Source organism: Zootoca vivipara, chromosome 2, assembly GCF_965207765.1.
Source record: "Zootoca vivipara chromosome 2, rZooViv2.hap1.1, whole genome shotgun sequence".
In the NCBI taxonomy this organism is placed as follows: Eukaryota; Metazoa; Chordata; class Lepidosauria; order Squamata; family Lacertidae; genus Zootoca; species Zootoca vivipara.
In genome coordinates, this window is record NC_142584.1 from 32,436,042 (window position 1) to 32,461,191 (window position 25,150).

General features: G+C 49.0%; 1 protein-coding gene across 2 annotated transcripts in view; it reads right to left on the reverse strand.

Annotated features, from left to right (window-relative positions):
- Positions 1-436: 436 nt before the first annotated feature.
- FBF1 (Fas binding factor 1) overlaps positions 437-25,150 on the reverse strand; it is a 35,050-nt gene continuing 10,336 nt past the window's right edge. For both annotated transcript variants that reach the window (XM_035104513.3, XM_088661573.1), the window contains exons 12-30: positions 24,652-24,785; positions 23,649-23,748; positions 23,147-23,569; positions 22,113-22,184; positions 21,478-21,512; positions 20,460-20,518; positions 19,161-19,316; positions 17,616-17,716; positions 16,231-16,437; positions 15,783-15,890; positions 13,908-14,047; positions 12,941-13,059; positions 10,847-10,969; positions 10,072-10,257; positions 3,584-3,760; positions 2,707-2,844; positions 1,350-1,488; positions 1,081-1,202; positions 437-708 (exon numbers count right to left, since the gene is read on the reverse strand). In XM_035104513.3, the coding sequence (XP_034960404.3) occupies positions 625-708; positions 1,081-1,202; positions 1,350-1,488; positions 2,707-2,844; positions 3,584-3,760; positions 10,072-10,257; positions 10,847-10,969; positions 12,941-13,059; positions 13,908-14,047; positions 15,783-15,890; positions 16,231-16,437; positions 17,616-17,716; positions 19,161-19,316; positions 20,460-20,518; positions 21,478-21,512; positions 22,113-22,184; positions 23,147-23,569; positions 23,649-23,748; positions 24,652-24,785 (2,623 nt within the window). In that variant the 3' untranslated portion in view covers positions 437-624. The remainder of the gene's footprint in view (positions 709-1,080; positions 1,203-1,349; positions 1,489-2,706; positions 2,845-3,583; positions 3,761-10,071; positions 10,258-10,846; positions 10,970-12,940; positions 13,060-13,907; positions 14,048-15,782; positions 15,891-16,230; positions 16,438-17,615; positions 17,717-19,160; positions 19,317-20,459; positions 20,519-21,477; positions 21,513-22,112; positions 22,185-23,146; positions 23,570-23,648; positions 23,749-24,651; positions 24,786-25,150) is intronic.

The window sequence follows — 25,150 nt, forward strand, 5'->3', positions numbered from 1 at the left end:
AAATAATATATTAAACACTAAAAGCCTCCCTAAACAGGGCTGCCTTCAGATGTCTTCTAAAAATCTGGTAGCTGTTTTTCTCTTTGACATCTGATGGGAGGGCGTTCCACAGGGCGGGCGCCACTACCGAGAAGGCCCTCTGCCTGGTTCCCTGCAACTTGGCTTCTCGCAACGAGGGAACCACCAGAAGGCCCTCGGCGCTGGACCTCAGTGTCCGGGCAGAACGATGGGGGTGGAGACGCTCTTTCAGGTATACTGGACCGAGGCCATTTAGGGTTTTAAAGGTCAGCACCAACAATTTGAACTGTGCTCAGAAATGTACTGGGAGCCAATGTAGATCTTTCAAGACCGGTGTTATGTGGTCTCGGCGGCCGCTCCCAGTCACCAGTCTAGCTTCAGCCCAAAAGAGCCCTATGTTTTTCACAAAAGCAGGGAGTTACAGGAAAGTTTAAAAAGCTTTATTTTACAAATGTAGTATCTGTTAATGTGAGGTTTGGCATTTACATGTTTACATTTACCACCGCCCTCTGGAAGCATTAAAAAAAATATCAAAATGATAAAGATCCATCTTTATTAGGAGAAACCATCAGTCCAGGAAGGGATGCCTTCAGTACGCTTCCATTCTCATGCTGACTGGGATGGAGCATTGTAGGAAGTTTTCTTCAAGGTTTCTAAGAAGAACTGTTCTTCCTCCAAGAAATCATGATCCTGTTTTTTAAAAAAGGTCAAACTTACAGGATCTGTGGGTGTCACAGACTCATAGTGCTACCTTCCTATTTACCAACTTACTTTAGTGAGTAAACCACTTAGAGGTTTTATTACAACCAAGTGGTATATAAATATTGTTTAATAATAATAATAATAATAATAATAATAATAATAATAATAATCCATCTGTATTGTGAGCTAAACAGAACTCTTCTATAAATAAGCATGCAATGGTTAGAACTGAAACTGAGCTATGTATAAATATGTAATATGAAAGTTGTATAAACAGCATCAGGACAGAAACAACAATCCCAGGGCAGAGGTAATGTTCCCAGTCTACTGAAGATCAAATGCTAGAGAATTAATTTTTACCCGATCAGCTGAAATCTTATGCAGCACCAGTTTAGCATAGAGATCTGCTGGTCCTGAACTTGATTGGCCCTGAGAGGTTCCAGGGTTGGCTTTAGGTAGATCCGTAAGAGGAAGAGAGAAATCTGGGAAGGAAATAAATTTAGCTAGAGTAACGAGCCTCCACACAAAGGCCCTCACAGATAATGTCCCAAACATCTCCAAGGTTTATCCTTAGGCTTCCCACCAAAAGCACTCCTGAAGGGACTGGTGGCGGCTGCGTAGCTACTTACAGTGTGTCCTGGAGATTGCATTGGCCTGAGCTCCTGACAACGGCATCTGGGATGTGGTCTGGAACACCAATGGATTGCTTGGAAGTCCCACCCGCAGTTGTTCAAGCTGCCTCCTCTGTTGAGACAGGCTGAGGTGCTCCTGACAAAGTCCAGTGTGAGAAGGAGAAAGAGAATTAAGAAACATTCTGGTGGGAGGCTCTGTGGTACAGGGCAACAAACTCACATTGAGTAGGTGTCCTGTGCACAGACTGAGTTTTTTAAACTTGCCATGTGCCTCCTAAATTTATTTATTTGATTGAATGGGATTTATTATTGCCCCTTCACCCAAAGGTGGTCCAAGGGTGGGTTACATTGTGTAAAGTTACAAGCAAAAACAAAACGGGATAAAAGCAGCAGCAAATCAGTATGAAATAATGGAGGGAGTGGATCATTTCACATCAGCCCTTCATAAGCCTGAGCAAAGAGGTGTGCCTTGAGCTGCCTACAAAACTACACATAATTAGCAGCAGATGCACCTCACAAGAGAGAGGGGAAGAACATTCTAGAACACAGGAGCTACCACCAAAATAAAGCCTCCTGTGTGTGCCATTGTCTCTTGCACCATGTTCTGCAGAACTTCCTCTCTCTGTGCAGCCACCTGAAAGCTGTCCAAGAACAGACCTGAGGGGTGCAAGAGGAGAGGAATCCCCACTGCACAGGCAGGGTGGGTTTTTTTTTAAAGTGGCATTTCCATCTTTTGTTTAGGACAGCTGTCCTAAACTAATAAATCTAATACATATAATTATGAATTATTAGTATTATTATTATGAATATTACTAATAAGAATGCTGAGACTGAAGTGGATCTGCAAAGTTAGTATTTGCTGATGGCCAAATTGACAGCAGCAGTAAGAAGTCAATCAAAACAAAAGTTAAGAAGCGAATGGAAATGCTATGATGAATATATGAAAAAATATCACTCAAAGGATGGTATGCTTTCATGCTTAGAATGAAAGATATGAAGTTATATAAGAGGATAAACTTGGAAATAAAGAGGATATAGAAATATATGAAAATAGAATGCACGCAGATATATATAATTATAGGAATATATAGAAAACAGAATTTACAGAATTAAACAATGATAGAAACAGGAGTCGAGTAGGCGGTGGAGGGAAGTCAGAGGGGGGAGAGAGGGGGAAATGGTGGAGGGTGTTGTATTGTATTATATTTTTTGTTTGTTTTTTCTTTGAAATTAATGTATAAGATGGATTGTATGGATTGTTTTAATTAATAAAATTTTAAAAAGAAGAGAGAGAGAATGACAAAGATGTTGATGCACAGGCAACAAAATAGTTTAAAAGCTTCAGAGAAATCACCTGGTGCAGCAGCTCCTCCTGCTCCCTGAGTCGCTCCATCTGATGCTGCACAAGACGCAGCCTGGCCTGATGCTCTGACTCCACCTTCCTTGCCTCCAGGAGGGCTCTTTCCCCCTCTTCGTATTTCTCAGAGGATAGCTGTGCAGCATGAGGAGAAAGAATCAGGACCCAATTTGTTATTACACATTCAGTGTTACTGTGTGCATATTACCACAACAAAATCCGTCTTGAGCAACAAGCAGTGAGATCTTAATTCTGTTTTCCAAGCTAGCAGGGGACGCCACAAAATAATTTCCTCTCCTCCTCCTATCCCGGGGGTTCCCAAACCCTCCTGGACAGATCTCAGAGGACACAGAGGTGGTGCTGGGGGAGGAAATCCCACTTTGCAAATGGAACTCCTTGTGCTGGCTTCTGCTAGACTGCAACAACTTAGTTGAATCCGGCACAAAAGGTTGACTCCAATGAATGAACAGAATGACTTGTGATTGTGCAATTGAACTTTCCCTCCCCCCCCCCAATGTGCTCTTTGCATCCCCCACTCCCCACCAAAATCTACTCTCAACCCTGCAGAGGTGTGGGGGAGTTTGGGGGCGTACAGTGGAAAGATAGAATGGAGAAGTCCCATTGCACAAGAAGTGGTTCTATTCATGCAATGAGTTTGTTGAATTCAACCCAAGGACAATGTGGTGTGCTTCAGCATCTCCACGACGGAGAGAACAAAATATCACATGCTGATGTTACACCTAGGACTAGAAACCAGACCATCAGAATCCAAACCTGTTGTTTGGTTCCTACATTCTGCTCTGACTCAGTTTCCTCCTCCTCCTGCCTTCCTAGCACAGCTAGATGTGTAAAGGGGAAAAGGAGGCTTTCTTACTTTGCTCATGCTATGGATTTCTTCGGTCCTCTGCTTGACATGCAAAGCTGCTGCATTGACCCTTTCCTTTTCCAGCCTCAGCTCCTGCTTCTCTTGCTCCAGAATCTCCCGATCTCTCGCCAGCTGCTCCTCCCTCGATCTCAGCTCACTGGCTTTGATTTGCAGGTCTGCGCGTTCCTAATAAAAAAGGGCCTGTAAGATTTGCTATCTTGTATTACTGTGAACGGAATATAAGGCAGCTCCTTATACTGTAATGACTTAGCTCCATCTAGTTCAGTGCCCCCATACTTGGGCAGCAGGCAATGGCTATTCGGGAAAAGATCCTCTAGTAAATTTAATTCCTGCATCTTATATTTCCATGCCTACATTGTATTGTTTAATTCTTTGTGTGTACGCATAATGGTAGAAAGACAAAGTAGAAATAATATATTACTGTAACTGTCACAGTGGCCGGAGTGGGCTACTTCAGAGTAACGACGCTACGCAGCTCTGCATTTTATTCTTTTATTGGTGCTGCGTATTTACAGTGCTGAAGTCATTGCTATTTACACGGAGTGATGTGGTCAGTCGGTTTCAGAACCTCCGAATGGCTTTTGGCGCGTCTTTCTCCAACACAAAAGCTTTGGCAGACCCATCCTCTTTCCCCTCCTCTTTCTGCGTAATTCCGGAGTTGGGGGGATGGGTCTCCCCCCCTTATTCGCCCCTTCCTGTCCCACCTGGGACCCTGGCTCCTCTACCTTGCCTGAGCCTCGGACCCGACTTCCTGCTTCCCCACTGGCATCGGAACTCTCTCTGCTTTCCCCTGTGCTCGGGGATGGGCTTGAACTCAGGAGGGGAGGGACTTCGCGATATCCCCTGTCCCTCACATCCACCCCCCTCCCAAGCTCTCCTTCACCCCTCCCCAGGTCCCCCCCAGGTGTCGGTGACGACTGGAAGCCTAAGAACTCAGTGCTTTCCGAGCCCGTTGGTGTGAACACCTCCCCCAGTCCTGCGAGCCCCCCCCTTCCGCCTGGGAGGACGGGAATCCCAAAAAGTCCGTGGCGTCAGAGCTGGTAGGGGTTAAAATGTTCTGCCAATCTGCTCCTTCCTCTGACTGGGTGGATCTCGGTGACACCCATACCTCATCCTCTGGTTCCTCAAACTCCGCTTCCCAGCGCCATGGTGAACTGCTCTCCCGTGCTTCCTCCCCCTCCCCCTCCCTTTCCATGTGCCAGGGCTTGGGTCTATGGGGAAAGAGGGCGTGAAATTCTTCTACCAGGAATTCCTCCTGTATCTGAGTGGCTGGGACCCATTCATTCTGTGACGGTGGAGCATCCTCCCATGCCATGAGGTACTCCAGGCCCCCCACCCCCCACCTTGAGTCCAGGATGGCCGTGGCCTCATTGAGTTGCTCCCTGCCTTCCCTCTCCCCCCGTCCCTCAGGGGTTTGTTCGCTGCCTCGGAGCCTGCTGCTTTCCCTGTACGGCGACAGCAGCGATCTATGAAACACTGGGTGCACCCTCATGTCCTCTGGCAGTGCCAGCCTGTATGCCACCGGGTTGACCTGTTGCGTGACCGTGAAGGGGCCCAACCTTCTGGGCGCCAGCTTTTTGCACCTCCCTCTGATGGGAAGGCCCTCCGAGGACAACCAAACTTTGTCCCCCACCCTAATGACCTCCCCCTGTCGCCTGTGGCGATCTGCCCCCTTCTTGTACGCTTCCTTGGCTCTCTCCAAGTGTTCTCTGAGCTGCTGGTGCACCGTCTCCAGTTCCTCTGCCCAATCCTCAGCCTGTGGGCCCTCCTCCTCCTCCTCCCCCTCCCTCTCTGGGAAAGATCTGAGGTCGCGCCCGTAATTGGCCTTAAAGGGCGACACCCCTGTGGAGACGTGCACCGCATTGTTGTAGGCAAATTCTGCCAGTGGCAGGCGATCCACCCAGTCCGTTTGCCGCTGGCTGACGTAGCATCTCAGGTACTGCTGCAGAATGGCGTTGACCCTCTCCGCCTGTCCATTGGTCTGCGGGTGTCTGGCCGTCGACAAGCTGACCTCCACCTGCAGGAGGTTCATGAGCCGCCGCCAGAACCTGGAAAGAAATTGGCGGCCACGATCCGAAATAACTCTTAAAGGTAATCCATGCAGTCGGAATACGTGGTCAACAAACAGTTTGGCTGTCTCTTCTGCAGAGACCGCCCTGGCACACGGTATAAAGTGGCACATTTTGGACATGAGGTCCACCACCACCAACACTGCGGTCTTGCCCCTGGAAGAAGGCAGATCTGTGATGAAGTCCATGGACACCACTTCCCACGGCCTGTGTGGTGTGGCTAAGGGCTCCAGCAATCCTGCTGGCGCTGCTCTGACCACCTTTGCCCGCTGGCAGGTGTCACAGCCCCGTACATAGTCTCGAACATCTTCCCGCACCCCTGGCCACCAGAAGTGTCTCATGACTAGGTGAGCGGTTTTGTCCCTCCCAAAATGACCCGCCGTTGGGTTGTCGTGCATCTGCTTGAGGACCGTACGTCTAAGCTGGGTGGTGGGCAGGTACAGTGCACCCTTGTAGAAAAGCAGCCCCCTGCATGCTGCAAAGTCTTTTGCCTGCTCCCCCCCCTCTCAGTTCTCTGAAGATGCGGTTGGCAAATTCATCCGCTGCCGTCAGTGCTGTGAGTTCTGCCTCGCTCACCACTGCTGCTCCGCAGGACCATGCTGACGGGGGGAAAATGTGCCTGGGTGCCGGTGGCGCCTCCTCCTCCATGTACTCTGGCTTGCGGGAGAGGGCATCCGCCCTGACATTCTGCTCTCCCGGGATGTAGTGTATGGAGAAGTTGAAGTTCGAGAAGAACTCTGCCCACCGTATCTGCCGCTGGTTGAGCACCCTGGCAGTTCTCCAGAACTCCAGGTTTTTGTGGTCCGTGCACACCTGGATGGGGTGCTTGGCGCCCACCAGGAAGTGTCTCCAGTGCTGGAACGCAGCGTGGATCGCAAGAAGTTCCCGATCAAACACCGTGTAGTTTCGCTCTGGCTGGGTCAACTTCCTGGAGAAGAAGGCACAGGGTCTCCACTCTCTGTTGGCGTCCAGTTGCAACAAAATGGCGCCCACAGCTTTATCAGAAGCATCTGTCTCCACGCGTAGGGGCGCGTCCTGAACCACGTGGAACAGGTTCTGGTCTGAGGCGAACACCCTCTTGAGGCTTTCGAACGCTGCTTGCGCCTCTGGTGTCCACCTGAACTTCTGCTTGCCTCTCAGGCAGTCAGTGATGGGAGCCGTAACGCGAGAGAAGTTCTTGATGAACTTCCTGTAGAAGTTGGCGAAGCCTAGTAGGCGTTGGGCATCTTTGCGCGTCCTGGGGCTGTGCCAGTCCAGGATGGCCTGCACCTTGTCCTTGTCCATCGCCAGCCCCTTGTCTGACAGCTTGTAGCCCAGGAAGTCCCCCTCCTTGGTGTGAAACTTGCACTTCTCCAGCTTCACATACAGGTGGTTCTCCTTCAGGCGCTGCAACACCTCCCTGACATCTTTCACATGCTGCACTGGGTCATCGGAATAGATAAGGATGTCATCCAGGAAGACCAAGCATTTCCTGAAGAGGAGGGACCCCAGGACGTGGTGCATGAAGGCCTGGAAGCATGCTGAGCCCCCTTGCAACCCGAAGGGCATCACCAGATATTCAAAAGAGCCCAGAGGCGTGAACATCGTGGTTTTCCATTCATCGCCTTCCCGGATCCTGATCAAGTTGTACGCCCCCCTCAGGTCTAGCTTGGTGAAAATCTTGCCCCTGCGTGCCGCTGTCAGGAGATCATCCACTCTGGGCATGGGGAAAGCCACTGGCTCTGTCACTGAATTCAGCCGTCTAAAATCCACCACAAGACGGCGCTGTTGCGTGTCTTTCTTGTCCACCCAGAAGACCGGGCTGCCCCCTGCTGCCTTGCTTTCTCTGATGAACCCCCGCTTGAGGTTCTTGTCGATGAAAGCGCGCAGATCCTCCAGTTCCTGGTCTGACATGGCGTACAGCTTGGCTGGGGGTATAGTTGCCCCTGGCACCAGGTTGATCTGGCAGTCAAAAGGCCTGTGCGGGGGTAGGTGGTCGGACTCCGCTTCGCTGAAGACCTCCTGCAGGTCCCAGTACGGCTTGGGTATCGCCTCACCCCCTTTGACGTGCATGGTGGCCACCGTGGCTATTGGAGGCCCCTCCCCTGGTTGGTGCTGCATGCAATGTTCCAGACAAAAGTCCGACCCAAACGTGATGCATCTCTGGTGCCAACTGATGGAGGGGTCGTGGCGCGCCAGCCAGCTCATGCCCAAGACGATGGGGGGGTCTGAGATGGTGGTGACGTTGAATGCCAGTGTCTCTGAGTGCCTTCCCACCGTCATTCTCATGGGGGGGGTTTGATGAGTGATGGCCCCACCCAGCAGCTCTCTGCCGTCAATGGTTGCCACGTGCAGAGGAAAATCCAGCTGCAGAAGCTGGATCTGGTGCTCTTCCGCAAAGTTTCTCGAGAAGAAGTTGGCTGAGGCACCACTGTCAATTAGGGCGAGGACCGTCAGGGGATAGCCATTTGGGAGCGTGAGCGTCACTTCTAGAACCACTCCTGCTCTGGGAGGGGTGGGCTGGCTCTGCTCCTCTCTGTGCGGGTGGGTGGGCTGGGGCTGTTGTCTGCTGACTGTGCCTGGCTGCTGCCCCTTGTCTCCTGCAGCCAGGCTTTCCCGTTTCCCTGCTGTGGTACTGCGTCAGTGGGGGAGGGCACAACCGTTCCCGCCTTTCCTTGCCACTCCCTGCGATGTGGGCAGTCTCTGACGAGATGCTGGGGGGAGTTGCAGAGAAAGCAATTCCCACCCCTTCCCTCCTTGCGTCTTGGCGCCGCTGGGGTTTGAAAAGCCCGCGCGCGCGCGCGCTATCAATCTGCATGGGTTCCTGGTCCTGGCTGGCCCCAGGCGTGGCTTGAAAGGGTTGTTGGGGGAGTGGCTTCTCCTGCGACCGTGGGAACCAAGCCCGCTTTGCGCGCGTTGCTTGCTTGTCGCTCCACCGGGATTCCTGTCTCACCCCCACCGCCAGAGCCGCTTTGCTCAGCTGATCCATATTACTGGGCTTTGGACCTCTCGAGAGCTCATCCTTCACCTCCTCATGCAACCCCAAGTAGAACGCCGCTTGCATTGGGGGTGACTCTAGTTCCCACCCCAATCTGTGCACCAGCATGGTGAATTTCGCCCAATACGCGCGAACTGTCATATTTCCTTGGCGTAAATTATGAAGTTCCTCCTTAGTCTGGTCCATATGACTATCGGACGAATACATCGTTTTCAAACCTTCTAGAAAAAGTTTGACATTCTTCATGCAAGGATTCTTTGTTGCGATTAACGGTCTTAGCCACTCCCTGGCTGCCCCGGTGAGGTGCTCCACAATAAAAGCTACCCGGTGCTCATCATCAGGGAACTCATCGTGGTGCAGCTCAAGAGCATACACAATCTCAGTCTCAAAGCCCTGATATTCCCTCGGGTCTCCATTGAACTTGCTTACTAGGGTCCCGGCTCTCCTTCCTGGCAGCACTTGGACTTGGGGTGCCCCTCCCGCCTTGTTTTTCTCTGCATCCAGCTTGTTTTGGAGGTCTACCGCCACCGCCCTTAATTCCTGCTCTCTTTCCTGTAGCGCTCTCACCTGTTCCGCAAGTTGTAGCCGGTCGTCCTGGACCTTCTTAGTCTCTTCTTTAGCTGCCTTCAATTCCCCCTGCGCCTGCAGCGACAGCTGCTGCAGTTCTTGCTGGGCTTGCTCCGCGATCTGCCGCCATCTCTCCGCCTCTGACACGCTCATCCCGGCAACTCCAAAGTAGCCCAAAAAAGGATTTGGAGGTTGCTGTCACAGTGGCCGGAGTGGGCTACTTCAGAGTAACGACGCTACGCAGCTCTGCATTTTATTCTTTTATTGGTGCTGCGTATTTACAGTGCTGAAGTCATTGCTATTTACACGGAGTGATGTGGTCAGTCGGTTTCAGAACCTCCGAATGGCTTTTGGCGCGTCTTTCTCCAACACAAAAGCTTTGGCAGACCCATCCTCTTTCCCCTCCTCTTTCTGCGTAATTCCGGAGTTGGGGGGATGGGTCTCCCCCCCTTATTCGCCCCTTCCTGTCCCACCTGGGACCCTGGCTCCTCTACCTTGCCTGAGCCTCGGACCCGACTTCCTGCTTCCCCACTGGCATCGGAACTCTCTCTGCTTTCCCCTGTGCTCGGGGATGGGCTTGAACTCAGGAGGGGAGGGACTTCGCGATATCCCCTGTCCCTCACAGTAACCATGTTGGTTGGGCTGAAGGGAGTTGAAGTCCAACAACATCTCAAGGGTTGCAGGATCCTCACACATACCTTATTGTTATTGCATTCTGAAGAGCAACGCTTCACAAGCCCCGACCTAAATATCCTCTCAGATTCTCCCACCTCTTATTTTCACTTCATATCCTTTAGGCCCTAGGCCGAAGCCTTGAAAGAAAGCTCCAGAACTGAGCATGCTCTGCTTCGGCCCTTTTTTACCTTTGCCAGGCTCATGATGGCCCCTTCTCTTTGAGAGTCAATCTGCAGAGCCCGGTCCACCTCCCTCTCTGTGCGTTCTTTGCTCAGCCTCTGCTGGGTGTGGAGCTCAGACCACTCTGCAGCAAGCTTATGGCGCTCCGTGGCACATTTCTGCATGACGGTCTTCTGCTCGTCAAGTAAAGCATTCTGGGAGCAACAAAGAGAAACACAGTCAAATCCAACAAATGCCAAAATGGCATTTTTAAAGGTTGATATGGGTGTCTTGAACTTATAGTCAGTTGCCTAGGCGGGGGGAGAAACTCAACACTTTAAAATTCTCTTTGTTGTCACGGAGGAACCTCTACAGTGGTACCTCAGTTTACGGATGCAATTCGTTCCGGGGAGCCGTTCGCTCCCCGAGCAGGACTCAAACGGAGCGCCTCTTTCACGCATTCGCGAAGCACCGATAGGGCACTTCTGCACATGCACGTGCTGCAAAGATCACTTCTGCACATCTGCGTGTCGTGGAACCCGGAAGTAAACACTTCCGTGTCTGCAGAGTACTCAAACTGATAGTACTCAAACCTCAGCGGACTTAAACCGAGGTATGACTGTATCTAGAAACGAGATCAGCAGGAAATGCAAGAGGTGTATAGACATTCCCCTTCCACCTTCCAGGTTGGTATAGACTGCTACATTTTTACAACTGGATCAGTCCACACTTTGCAGTGTGTTGGCAACATCACTTTGCTAACAAAACAAACAAACAAACAAAACCACCAAGGGCCTTTCTAACCTTTGCCCTCTCTAGCTCTTCTTTCTCCATGCTCAGCTGCTGAGTCATGATCCTCCTCTGCTCCTCTAGCGAGTGTTGCAAAGATGATGCCTTGGATTGTTCTGCTGTCACCCTCCAGCGTTCCTAAGGTAGAAAGACACAAAATCTGCTCATCCCACCATTAGGCAAGAAAGCAATGCAGTTGGGTGTGTCAGCAGTAGTCCAAGGGGGAGGCTGATTGACCATGTGGGAATGGAAAGCTGAGAGAGGGACAGACTCAGTTGGTTAGCAGGTCAGAGTGGACAACAATATACCTGTAACAGAATAGTTGCTCGAAAAGCTAAGGCAGACACACCAAGGCAGGGTGGTAGAATTACAAGATCTGTACTGATTGCTTGTCTGCTAATTAAAGGAATATTTATGCTTCAGGGCTTGAGCTCTATTTTGTCTGTGTGCAAAGAGTACTGCTGAGCCTCTTGGGCTTGCCGATCAGAAGGTTGGTGGTTTGAATCCCCATGATGGAGTGAGCTCCTGTGTTGCTCTGCCCCAGCTCCTGCCAACCTAGCAGTTTGAAAGCATGCCAGTGCAAGTAAATAGGTACAGCTGCGGCGGGAAGGTAAATGGTGTTTCCGTGCGCTCTGGTTTCCATCACGGTGTTCCGTTGTGCCAGAAGCGGTTTAGTCATGCTGGCCACATGACCTGGAAAACTGTCTGTGGACAAACCCCAACTCCCTCGGCCTGAAAGCAAGATGAGCGCTGCAACCCCATAGTTGCCTTTGAGTGGACTTAACCTTCCAGGGGTCCTTTACCTTTATGTGGGTAATTACAGAAAGAGTCCTACATCTAAGGGTTGCAACCAATGCTGGTCCTACTCAGAATAAACCCAATGAAGTTGGCATTACTGACTTAGGTTTGTTAATTTCAGTGGATCTACTTTGAGTAGAGTTTAGTTGGATACAATCCTAGGGCAACGGGGTGGTGGCAGTGGCTACTTTAAGAAGAAATCAGGGCTCAGTGGAGCAGCAGAAGGACAACCTGAGGACAGGCCCTTGCAAGGAGGCAAGCAAGGGCAAATAGTGGGTGTTGCTCAACTGAAAGTCATTCTAGTCACAGCTGTGTCATCAACCTGATGCAATTCCACAGCACACCCAATCCTTCACTTAGTAAGAAAACTAATGTACGCAGACAAGTTGTTATTGGCATTCGCCTGTCTTGAAAATGGGGCAATCCTTAACCCCTGATCAGTGAACAATTTGCTTTTTCTTATTTTCTTCTGTTAACTCATGGGGGGGGGGGCAAGCCCCTCTGAACAGTTCCGGAAGAATAAACATGGCTTAGAGCCACGGTCAAAGTTTCAAATTGGGAATGGGGAACCTGTGGCCATCCAGATGCTGTTGAATTCCCATCAGTCCTGACCACTGCCCAGAGCTGGGGATGATAGGTGTTCAGCACCTGAAGGACTACGTTCTCCATGCCATCCCCACTTTAGAGACATGTCATTAAATTAACCATGATACAAATTTCAAAATCCCTTTTGCTAACATAATGACAGTGGGTAAAATAATTTCCTCCACTCTTTCAATGCACATTTGTGAAACCTTTTCCTAATTCTATGCTAATACAGGTATTTTATTCTGAATCAGTTTACCAGGAGCTTTTTCATAAACAGCAAATTGGATCAGAACCATTGCTCTGATCTCAACATGTCATTCTGAATCAAGAAATATGTCCACTCTTTACCATTTTATGTACAGTTACGATCTTAAGAAACTCGTGTTAACGGAGGTTGTCGGTTCCCTCAGTAAAATTCTGCTTGCTAAATCTGATATTCACTTGTCCCTTCTGTGCACTCTAATCCATGCTTCGCCCTGTAAGTAGTAGCAGCCTGAGCGAGGCTGTGAGGCAACATTTATTTGGTGGGCCACATAGTTTCCATGACGCTAGTAAATAAATGTAGTTGAAAAGGGCTCAGGAATCCAGTGGATAACTCAAGCCACCTTAAAACAAGCATGTTATTTGAGGAGGAGCTGGAGAGGAAAAACAGTTCACCCTTTAAAGTTGCGAAGTCACAACTTCTTGCTACAATAAATGTCTGCCATTCCAGCAATAGCTCACCTGCTCCAGAAGGCGAGTCTGCTCATTTAGCCTGCCCTCCATCTTAGAGATGACCTCTTGCAGTCGGCTGCGTTCATCTTCCATGTCTCTCTGCTGCCGGATCAGACGTTCTTCCAGAACTTCAGAAGGGAGGAAAAAAGAATTACTGACACTTTGCAAGGCTCCAATAGTATAGAGGCCTATCTCTTTGTTTGAATCAACCCTCCCCGCTGATGCCAATAGTTTTAGACTGCATAAATGGTGCTAACCAGCTTATCCCTACTAATTTCTAAGAAATTTGTATTTTTACCTCACACAAATGAAGTGGAAGATGAGGCACCCCCAGACAACAGCCTCCATCACATTTTATTTGCCTTTGTAAGACACAAAAGGGAAATGTGAGGGACAAGAGATACAGGCAGGTCCCTCCCATTCTGCACACCAGCTCATCGCCCAGCGCCAGCAGCAGCGGGGAAGGGGATAGCTCAAGCGGTGACTCAGGAAGTGGGGTCCGAGGCTCAGGCAAGGTAGCGGAGCCCGTGCCCAGCGGGAGACGGGAAGTGGGAGGCAAGGGGGGAAGGCCCATCCCACCTACCCCAGAATTGCGCCGGAAACGGCAGGGGCGGAGATTCAGTATCCCGAGATTATTTTGCTGGAAGAAAACGCGTGAACATCCATTTGGAGGTTCTGACTCCTAACTGACAACATGTACATAGCACTGCTCTGCACTGTAAATACTCAGCACCAATAAAATCATGAAAAGGCAACGCGTGGAAGAGTCGTTACTCTAGAGTAGCCGCTAACGCCCCTGTGACAGGAAAGTTTTAGAAATCCTTCTGTGCCGATTGTATGCTTGTTTCATGGCCCTGCAGGAGAATCTGCTGAAGCTGATTCAAAATCTCAAATTCCTAAATTAGAAGTGCCCCAGTGAAAGAGGAAGTCCTGTGGAAGTGACATTTAGGTCCCTAGTGTCGGAGAAGGCACGTACCCCTGAGTTGTTCATCCCGTTGGCGAGACCCAATCTCAAGTCCTTGGGATGTGGTGTGGTGAGTGGCCTCCACTTTGTTAGCAAGGTCATTCAGGTTGCCGGAGAACTTCTCCATCTGACTTATGACACCATTCAAAGACCTGGGGGAAAAGCAACGTGAGCGCCAAGTTGCCTAGTACAATGCATCCTTTTGTTTACCATTGACACAAAGAACATGAGCTAGAAAGCTTCTTATGCACTAGTGGGGCTTAGATGTTGCTTCTACTGGAGGCGGGCTAAACACGTTTTGGCTACTTGGTCATACAGGGCGCAAATTTAGAGCGGAGGAGTGTTGGCCTTTTTTTGCCCTGGATAGGCAGGCTGCATTTCTGGCCAGCATTTTATTTATTCATTCATTTATGAAGACCACTTCCTTTCCCATGAAAGATCCTGAAGCAATTTAACAATAACAAAACTAGTTTTTTTCCAGATTTATCACTTTAAGATCCTTGCGCCAGTGCCTCAAAATTCTCAGGTCTTGCTCAGAACTTGTGTGTGTTTGGGGCGTGTGGCCTCCAACATCCACATGAACCCGTTTCTCCCACATCGGCACTGTTAAGCCACTTTGTTACTGGAAACAGCCTCAGAAAACCACAATTCCTTCTGAATTGCCCTTTTTTCCTTAGGTAGCAGCACCCCCAAAGATACCATTGCATCTCTCACATCTTATCCCGTTTCAACACGTGGAGGGTTCATTCCCTTTTCAAAGCAGCCTACGGTTCACCTAGGCCAGTCTCCCTCAATCTGGTACCCACTAGATCAGCGTTTCTCAACCGCTGTTCCGCGGCACACTAGTGTGCGGCGACGTGCGGCGACAAGAAGGGCGATTTTGCAGCTGCAAACTCCACCTCCCTGGGCGTCCTATTTCTTCGCCCCTTCTAGTTTCCACAGACCAATCAGCTTTCATTATTTCCATTTTCCCCATGCCTCACGTGACAGGATCATCCCAGAATCCTTTTTAGCCAAGATGGCAGCCCCTAGCAGCTAATAGTGCCGCACGTGTGTCTCTTTTTTGGAAAATCGAGCGGACTTCAAGTAGCTACTTTTAAAATATTCAATCTCCATCATTCAAAAGGTAGTTTGTTGCTAATTCACGGAGGCATGAAGACCAAATCGTCCTCTCACAAGTCCGAGAACACGCACAGGGTAAGATACTTTTAAGAACTCGGCAGCGCTGACCCGCCGGAAAGCAATATTTGGCAAGTGTTTCTTACAGTCATAATTATAATATAGGGCGGCACAGAGTTAATTTTTTTAACTTTTTTAATGGTGGTGTGCCTCGTGATTTTTTTCATGGAACAAGTGTGCCATGGCCCAAAAAAGGTTGAGAAACACTGCACTAGATGATGTTGGACTTCAGCATCCATCATTCCTGACCATTGGGCCATGCTGGCTGGGGGCTAACGTGGCTTGGGAGTCCAGCAATACTGAAAGGCACCAGGTTGGGGAAGGCTTATCTTGGCAAAGGAGGGAAGGAAGCCTCCACCACCGCTCCCTGTGGCTGATGTTAATGCTCATCTGCAAAGTAGAACCACTCCCAATGGGGCCATTGGCCAGTAGGAGAGCAGAGGACACCCACACCTTCTGCAGACATTGATCATATTCTCCCCCTAACCCTGAACACCTGGATTTGTGTACCAGACTGGAGCAGGTATCCTTCCTTGTAAAGAGAGGCTCTCAATCGTCATGTGTATATGAGAATTCCTATATGTCCGGCAGCTCTGTCTCTGACTACCTGTATTCAAGCATCTCCCTTTTGGTGACTGCTGCTGAAAGACTAGATACCCTTTGAGCACCACAGACAATTTGAGATCGCAGGTGAGCAGCAGGTGTTACCTGGTGTAAGAGGTGGCGCTGGTCACTGCGTCAATCTCCTGAGCCTTCAGCTGTTTCAAACGTTGCAGTTGCTCTTCGTGGTCTTTGCGCATTTCCAGAATAGACATCCTTTGGGGAGGGAAAAAGACACTAGACCCATGCTTGCTGGGAAACTGGAGTAAAAAAAACAGGTTCTTGGAGTGAATCTCACTTCAGAGTTTGCGCCAATCTAAATTGTGCGCTCTCTCTCTCTCTCTCTCTCTCTCTCTCTCTCTCTCTCTCTCTCTCTCTCAAGATCTTTATATCTTTCCACAAATAAGGCAAGCCTTCAGGTCGCACAGAAAGCGTGGCCAAATGTTGGAAGGACTGAAGTTCGAGCATTTGTCAAAGGGAAAGGAACGGGATGGACTGTCTGGCTTGGGCTTTTGGAAAACCACCCAAACCCCTTTGAACCTCCCTCACCACATACCGCTGAAGCTCCCGTAGCCGATCGATATCCTTGGCCTTCTCCTGCTCTAGCTCTGTCAGCCGGTGCTGGTGTTGGGCCAGCAACTCCGATTTGGCCTCCTCTGCATTCTGGCAGCAAGATAAGTATCGACCCGCCAGCTCTTGGTTCTCTTGCCGGAGGCGCTCCTCACGTTGGTGGTACGAGTCCTCAATCATCTTTACACGGTTCCTATGCCGGGAGGGAAAACACCACCACACGGGTTCCCAAGTGTGTTTGGGTTGAAAAAAGCAATGTAGGATATTCTTGTGTAATTGTTCACTCACTGGTATTTCAAGGGGGGGGGGTTGTCGCTGTTATTTATCTTAATTTTTTGTATCTTTAGTTTTTCTATCTTATGCTTTAATGTGGAAATTGCTAATTTGGTTGTGTACTTTTTGATGTGTGTTATTAATTGCTTATGACTATTATTGTTATATTTGTAATTATGTAATTCTTTTCTTGTTGGAAGCTGCCTTGAGCATGGTTTTTAACTAGGGAAAGGTGGCATACAAATAAAATGATGTCTGCCTGTCGGTCTGTAATTAATGAACTGCTTTAGGGGTCTAGTGACTGGCTTATGACATTTGCCTGTATTAGTAGTTTGAAAACTGAGCTTCTCACATCAGCATCTCTCTCTTGTTTTCCATATACATTTCATTGTAGCACCAATAACCTCATCTTCTAAAAGTGGTTTTTATTTGCTGTTGTATGTTTCTTATGCTGTATGCTTTTAACCTTTTATGATATGCTTTTTTGGTTGCTTTGAAACATCGGGAGCTTCCACACAACCTATTTACTGAGCACCCAATCCTGATCTGTTTGCAGAGAGATCCCACAACTTTGCCTATTCAATAAGCATTCATTTCGATTCGTCTGTGGGGAGGTTAGATGAAGATGTGTTCCGGTGGTAGAACTGTGATTGTAGCAAAATCCTCTAGCTCTCTTGCTCAAACAGGCTGTGACTGGCAAGAAAGATACTGTATGTGCGCTCAGGGAAGGGATGGAAACACTCTTCACAGTGGGCCTAATCATTTGGAAAGAGGCAAGAAGAGTAAATGCTCCTGGTATACGTAGGAATAAGTACCTGTGCAAGTCCCTGTGGGAAGATGTGCCTATGAGTAAGTTTCGGTAGTTCCTGTTTCATATGGATCCTTGGGGCAGGTGCTCTAGGATGCGTTTGTGCATTCAGAACAACCAATGCCCCGTGGAGGTTGGTTCTTTAAGGCGAATGGAGCGCTGCCCCACCAAGATCAGTCTGCTCTCAGCCAACCACCACCCTCTTGCCTCTCCCGCCTGCCATTGGTTCTAGCGCCACCTACTGTTGGTCTTCCTGCTTTCTGCTCTACTCGTCCCACGGCTGCCAATACCTGTGAGCATTCTCGATGAGCTCCAAGTCTTCTTGATGGCGCTGCTGTAAACTTTCCAACAGCAGTTTTTGCTGATTCTTCTCCAGCTCCAGCCGCCTGACCTAAATGTATTTTAAAAGAAACAGTTTACTTATGAATATCCGTAAACAGGGTACAGCTGCTTGGTTTGGAGCCACTCACACGTTGCATCAACACAGGAGCATTGCTTCAGATTTAATGTAGGGAAGCCTTGGAGGTACAGAGGAGAGAGAGAAAGCAATTTGACCATAATAAGAATGTTTACTGTTAAATAATGTGACTAAGCAGTCATTTCTGTGACTCACATGCCCTCAGCTGCTTACACATACATGGTTTCTACAGCAGAGTAAGGCCATGTTTATCAACACTCACTATCCATGCACATTTATGACATATTGGGTCTGCAACAAAATGTTGCAGTGTAGAGTCCTCTTGTTCAGATTTCTAGCCAGCTGGTCATGCCCTTTTCCAGCATATTCCATTCCTATTTTCCATCCCTAAGAGTCAATCAACATTATATGCCCACGGAGCATGCTCAGTCTTCATTGAGGTGCTTTAGGTCTCCTTACACAGCTTAGAGCTTCCACACCCCAAAGATTTTGCTCATAATACTAGAACCCAGGGTCATTCAAGGAAGCTGAACACTGGGTGATTAAGGACAGTTAAAATGAAGAATTTCTTCTCACTATGCATACAGCTGAACCATGGCATAGTCTCCCACAATGACTTTAGAAAAGGCATAGGCAAACTCGGCCCTCCAGATGTTTTGGGACTACAACTCCCATCATCCCTACCTAACAGGACCAGTGGTCAGGGATGATGGGAGTTGTAGTCCCAAAACATCTGGAGGGCCGAGTTTGCCTATGCCTACTTTAGAAGATCAGGGAAATTAACGCGGGCTTAAGTTATAAAAGGGAACTACCCACAAGGGCACTGGTGGAGGAAGGGGGGGCAGGGGAGCGCACCACCCCCGGCACCATCAGGGAGGGGGGGTACCATCACGGCCGCCCCGACACGCGCCATGCCCCCTGGGACGCGCATCAGCCACGCCCGTCTGCTCTCCGCTCCCGGGTGCCGGAGCATGCAGCTCCGCCACTGCATGAGGGCTATGATCTACATCCACTGTCTGAATGCTGGTTACAGGGAGTCTCAATTGGGGAGAGTCCCAGTTGGATGGCCATGTGCCATGGAAGCTTTAGTTGAGAATCCTGCATTGCAGGGGGTTGGACTGGATGACCCTCGGGGTCCCTTCCAATTCTACAATTCTGATTCATAAGCCTCTGGCAGTCACTGGGAGAACCAGATGCTGTACTAGATAGGCCTTTGGCCTTATCCAGCAGGGCTCTTATTGCATTCTGTACTTCTGCAAACCTTGGGATTCCCTCAAGTCTACTGAAACCTCCTCCACTCGCAGTGGTTGATGCTGTTTTAGCTATGCTGTTAATGCATAGCGTGGTGCTTCCATTAAAATAACAGGATGCAAAAAGCAGCTGTTTCTATTTCATGCCTTAAGCACAATTAACTTACCTGACCTTCTAGCTCAGCAGTGCGAGTTTGAGCACCCAGGAGCTCTGCCTGATAGCTTGCCAGGCTTTCTCGCAGCTGTGCTTGCAGACCCACCAGCCTTTTTTCATACTCGCTGCTATTAGGTGAGCTCAGCATGTGGGGTTCCAAGTGCAGGAGCTGGGAAGGGGCAGAGGAGTTGAGAGAGAAGATACAGGAGGCCGTTTTCACACGGGAAGGGAATAATGTTTCGCAGGCTTCACTGCGTCCCCATATGTTGTGAATGCGATGGAACTGGGGTGGGGAAGCCTTTGCCCTCCCCAGATGTTGTGGGACTTCCATCATCCCTGGCCATTGCTGACTGATGGGGTCTGAGCCCATCAGCAAAGTATGGCCACAAGTGCCCCATCCCTGTGGCAGAGAGCACATGAAAGAACCACTGTAAAATGAAATGAACATTCTGTCCTGCACTGCTCTTATCATTCAACTTGCAAAGAGGGAGAAGTTTGAATACTGTTCTTAGCATCACTCGTGAAAGAGTGCTGCGGTATCCACAGATCATGCCATCCGGCAGTCATGCACGAGTCTGATCTGCTATAGAAGAAAACAACTTGTTGGAGAGACATCTCCTGATATAGAAACATACAAATATGGGGAGTTATTTCCCCTTTTGAGGAACCCCGCACTTATGGAAATTAGTTTGAGAGTGCTGTATAGTCATACCTCGTGTTGCATTAGGTTCATGTTGCATCTTTTTGGCTTGCGAACGTGGCACGCTCCGTGCTTGTGCAGAAGCACTGCTCTAGTTGCGGACTTTTCGGGGTGCGATCGGCACCCCAGAATGGATCATGTCCGCAACTAGAGGAACCACTGTATATAATGTGGAAATGTAGAATCTCCCTTCCAGTATGTTTATCTAAGGAGAATGCTTTAAATCAGGAAAACTTTGCAAGTGCCAGTTGGGATCAACTGGTGACAGTTGGGATCCCTTCTCAATCCAGTGGGTTTATGGGAGTACGAGAGCCTCCAATTTATCCCCGCAGCTGGAAAGAGAACACCAGACCCATAAAGTGCACAAAGGTAATCTTGGAACAGGGGATGTGGTCACTCCAGAAACCAATGCACTCTGGTTAATGGATTATGCAGCCTTCTGGGCTAAGTTCAGTTTCTATTTAAATACATGTACAATAAGAAAAGAAAGTTCAGGAACTGTTATAGCGTCTGTATGAACTGCTAGACGAGTGCTTGTTAAATACATTTATTCATCTATCCCTCCCACTTCCGTTCCTCAATAAGTACTAAAAAAAAAACCCTCCTACCTACCGGAGGGTGCGTAGGAATGGGGAGGATTTCTTCATGTCCTGGGAAAAAGGCTGCAGGTGCTGTAAAATCAATCCATAAAGTGCTTAGATGCAGCAATGGATTTAGATGCTTTCCCTATATAGCAATACACAGGTAGGGACTGTCTCTCCCATTTCTGCTATCCCATGGTTGAAAGGAGGCAGGAGAGCTGTTTAGCTGCTCTTCAGACATAAAGGAAAGAGGTAAGGGGCTATAGAAATTTCACCCTGCTCTGCTCCACAGGTCCCTTGCACAGAAAACCCTGTGTGCAAAGGGAAGTGGGAAGAGAGTGGACAGGATGTAAGATGGGGCAGCTTAAGGATGAGTGGTCCCTTTCACTTCCATAGCACCAAGCATGGCTTCAAACCTGTTTCTTCCACACCAAACCCAACAGGAAAAGGAAAGGAACATCAGCAGACAACTGGACTTATTAGCACTGAGCAAAGGCAAGTATCAGATTTCCAAATATAGAGTATTCTACAGTGGAACCTCTGTTTATGAATGCCTCCATTTACGAACTCCGCAGACCCGGAAGTGTTTACATCCGGGTTCCACGGCGTCGCCTCCGTGCAACAGATTGCGTTCGTAAACAGAGGTTCCACTGTACAGAGGTGAACAGAGGTTCAAAGAGTTGGGTGGGGAAGGGGCATCAACACAAGTCTAAATCAAACTGGCAGAGAAATGAACTAAGAGATGACGGCAGAAGTAAGATGTGCAACAAGAAGCTTTCCCCTTCGTCAGAGCACCAAACAGTACTCTCTCTCAGACACCAAGAGGAAGTGCAGTTCAGTGCACCACATTTGGTAGCCCAAACATGAAATGCTTCTATCATTTGCTATTTCAAGGTTAGTGAAGGTCAAACAGCATTCTTGGAAAGCAACTCTGTAGAGGCAGGTTCATTTATACAATTGATTAGAAAACAACAACAACATAATCACAGATGGGAGGTATGCTGGCAAGGTTCATTTCCTTGGCAGTTTAACTGGAGTTTGAATCTTACTTGTCTTACTGGTGTCTCCAAAGGGAGTTCCTTTCCTGGAATTAGATGGAAAAGCAGCAGTGGTTTGTTCCTGCATCTGAATAATCACCTTTTATTATGGAATAAGTGCCAATCTGCAACACAATCAGGTATTCTACCCCTCTTTAGATCATCCAATCCAACAGCTAATGAGCTGGCACCCTCTCTTTTAAACATCATTGAACACATAGGAATATCCTCATAATGCCACACAAATGAAGGTATTTTGCTCCAAATTAAATAATCTCTTCTCACACCACAATCCGAAACATGGTTACCGAGAAGTAATTCCCAATATGTGTTCTAAGGGATTTATTCCCTGGTAAGTGTGTCTGGACTTGCAGCTTCAGTCACCATGTGGATGAGAATGACCAGCATCTGCTGACCCTTCAGATCCTCCTTTGTAAGAAGGGAAAGTGTCTTCCTCCTTCCTTTTTCATGTTGTGCATTCAGGTATTCATGTTCAGCACCAGGAAGAACAACTTGACAATAACCCAGAGGACTTAACCTAAGAGAAGTCCTGCTAGATCAGACCAAAGGCCTATCTAGTCGAGCATCCTTGTTCCTGCAGTGCCCAATGACAATGCCCATGTGGAAGCCCGCAAGTAAGTTCTTACCCAGGTTGTTCCAGTCTGGCAGGCCTATCTACTGGGGCAACAGACTGCTGATAGGCGGACGGAGCCCCTTGGCTGAAAACAAACAAACACAAAATCCAAAGTATGGGAATAGTTAATTAACAAAATAAAGGTAAAGGGTCCCCTGACCATTAGGTCCAGTCATGACCGACTCTGGGGTTGCGGCGCTCATCTCACGTTATTGGCCAAGGGAGCCAGCGTACAGCTTCCAGGTCATGTGGCCAGCATGACAAAACCGCTTCTGGCGAACCAGAGCAGCACACGGAAACGCCGTTTACCTTCCCACTGTAAAGGTAAAGGGGTCCCTGACCATCAGGTCCAGTTGTGTCCGACTCTTGGGGTTGCGGCGCTCATCTCGCTCTATAGGCCGAGGGAGCCGGCATTTGTTCCGGGTCATGTGGCCAGCATGACAAAGCTGCTTCTGGTAAACCAGAGCAGCACACGGAAACGCCGTTTACCTTCCCGCCGGAGTGGTCCCTATTTATCTACTTGCACTTTGATGTGCTTTGGAACTGCTAGGTGGGCAGGAGCTGGGACCGAGCAACGGGAGCTCACCCCGTTGCAGGGATTCAAACCGCCGACCTTCTGATCAGCAAGCCCTAGACTCTGTGGTTTAACCCACAGCGCCACCTGGGTCCCTTCCCACTGTAGCGGTACCTATTTATCTACTTGCACTTTGACGTGTTTTCGAACTGCTAGGTTGGCAGGAGCTGGGACCGAGCAATGGGAGCTCACCCCGTCGCGGGGATTCGAACCACCAACCTTCTGATCGGCAAGCCCTAGGCTCTGTGGTTTAACCCACAGCACCACCCGTGTTAACACAATACTTCTCCCCAAAAATCAGCCTACAAGACTTGCAATGAGGGAGGGTGACATGTGCAACACCAATGGCTAAGTGCATCATGAATTGGGTGCCCATGTGAAATTTGCATAGTAATATACATATTGAATTTGGAAAACAGTTTAGAGAATCTGAAAAACGTTAAGTGCAGAATTCAAGCGGCCTCTGAGCTTACCTGGTAAGAGTGATGGGATCCACTTCCTTTCGGTGAATCTCCGAGGACACAGGTCTCCTCTCTTTCTCCTGCGCTCGAGTTCTCTTCTGAGATAAGACATTGCTCAGCCAGCTGTCCCCACCATCATCCTTGATGGGTTCATGCTTTGGTGCTGCTTCTTCAGCAGCTGCTCTTGACCTAGAAGGAAGATGGCTGGTAGGAATGGGGGGCTCGGCATCAGAAGGGCTAGGCGGCCTATCCAGTGTGGCTCCTCTCATGCTGGTCTTGCTGGATTCCTTTAGCGGAGGTGAAGGTGGCAGTTTAAAATCATCCTCTTTCAACCCCAGCCAATCAGCTGCAGTCCTGTTGCGCACAGGGCTGTCAGAATGAGGAGTCGCTGGTTTCTGGTCTGTTTTAAGCTCACTGAGATTCTCCGAGGAAAACCTGCAAATAGAGCCAGGATTTTACAAGCAGCCTTGTGGGAGACCGAACCACCTTTTGTGGCTTGTGCATCTACCATTACCTGACAGACTGTCGTCTTGACTGCCTTCCCTCTGGAATCATGGCCACAGTGGGTTGGTAGGCTCCAAAAGTGAACTCATCTCCCAAAGTATCTTCCTTCTCTGTACACAAAAAGAGCACAGAGAGTCAAGCTGATGGGATGCACAGCCACGTCCCCCCTCTTGCTTTCCCATGTGTTGCCCTCCAGATGTGGTGGGCTTCCAATGGTCAGGGATGGTGAAGGATGGAATCCAACAACATCTGGAGAGCTACATGCTCCCCAGCCCTGCCTTGGAAGCCCTGAAATCTCCAGGTACTAGCAGGTCTAAAAGGTAGGTAGAAAACAGTGTGCAGCTGCCTCCTGTTTGGGGCATAAGTCTTTATTTCATAAATAAAGAAATGAGAAGTTGAAGCAGTAGCTCAGTGGCAGAGTGCATGGAGAAAGTCCAAGGTTCAATCTCTGTTCTCTCAAGGTAGAGCTGTGAAAGACCCCTGCCTGAAAGCCAGACGATCCACTGCCAGCTACAGTAGACAGTAAGGAGCTAGATGGACCAGGTCTACCTTGCTATAAGGCACCATCTGCTCTCCAAGGGGGCTGGCGTGTCTTGCTTACGAAAGGAAGAGGAGCCAGAGCTCAGCTTGTGAAGTAGAACTGGAAACCATGGTGGCACCAAACCCTGGTCCATGAGCTGGCAAAGCAAGAGGAACAGGCTTTGGGTACAGTTGCCAAGGAGGTGGCAGGCATAGCAGCCCAAAGGGAGAGGGAGAGGGAGAGGCAGATAAGCTCTAGGTGGGGGAAATGAAGTCACGGGTGGATATGGCTGTGGGTTGGATTAAATTCGGCTGTGGGTCAGGAGATCCCCACCACAGATCTAAGATATTTTCAATCATCAAACAACCTCTGAGAGAATTGAATTTCATCTGCAGGCTTTTCCAGTGTTTTGGGAGGAGGGGCAAAAGACCTTTCCAGAATACTGTGTCCATGAAGAAGCAACGAGAGGCTTCATCACCCCTATGGCACTTGCCTGCTTGCTTTTGATATTTCTTGTCCAGTTTGAACTCCTTGTGTTCTCCTGTCTTTGGTCTCTCTAGAAGCTTTTTGGCTGTTCCTTGCCCAAGCAATTCATCTAGCATGGATCGGGCGGGACGAGACTGCTCCCTGCCAAAACAAAATGCAAATACTCTATCAACTAACCCACATAATCAGTTCAGAGAATGTGGAGGTCAAGAGGAGAATCTTAATGGCTTTTTGATCACCTTTAGCTATTATTCCAGCATTTACTTTAACTGTGCAACAGATGAGAAAAAACTGAAAACACACGGGCCGTTTCTGATAAAGGCTCAGAACTAAAAAGTCTGGCTGTTTCCAGAAATTAGTAGAAGGGAGTCTTACACCTCTATGCTAGAAATAGGTCTTAAAATGCTGCCTCCAGCACTCTCCCCTCCTGCAGTTTCCAGTAACAGTTATTCAGGCTATTGCCTCGCCAGAACATAGTCCTCATGGTTAGTAGCCATTGATAGCCT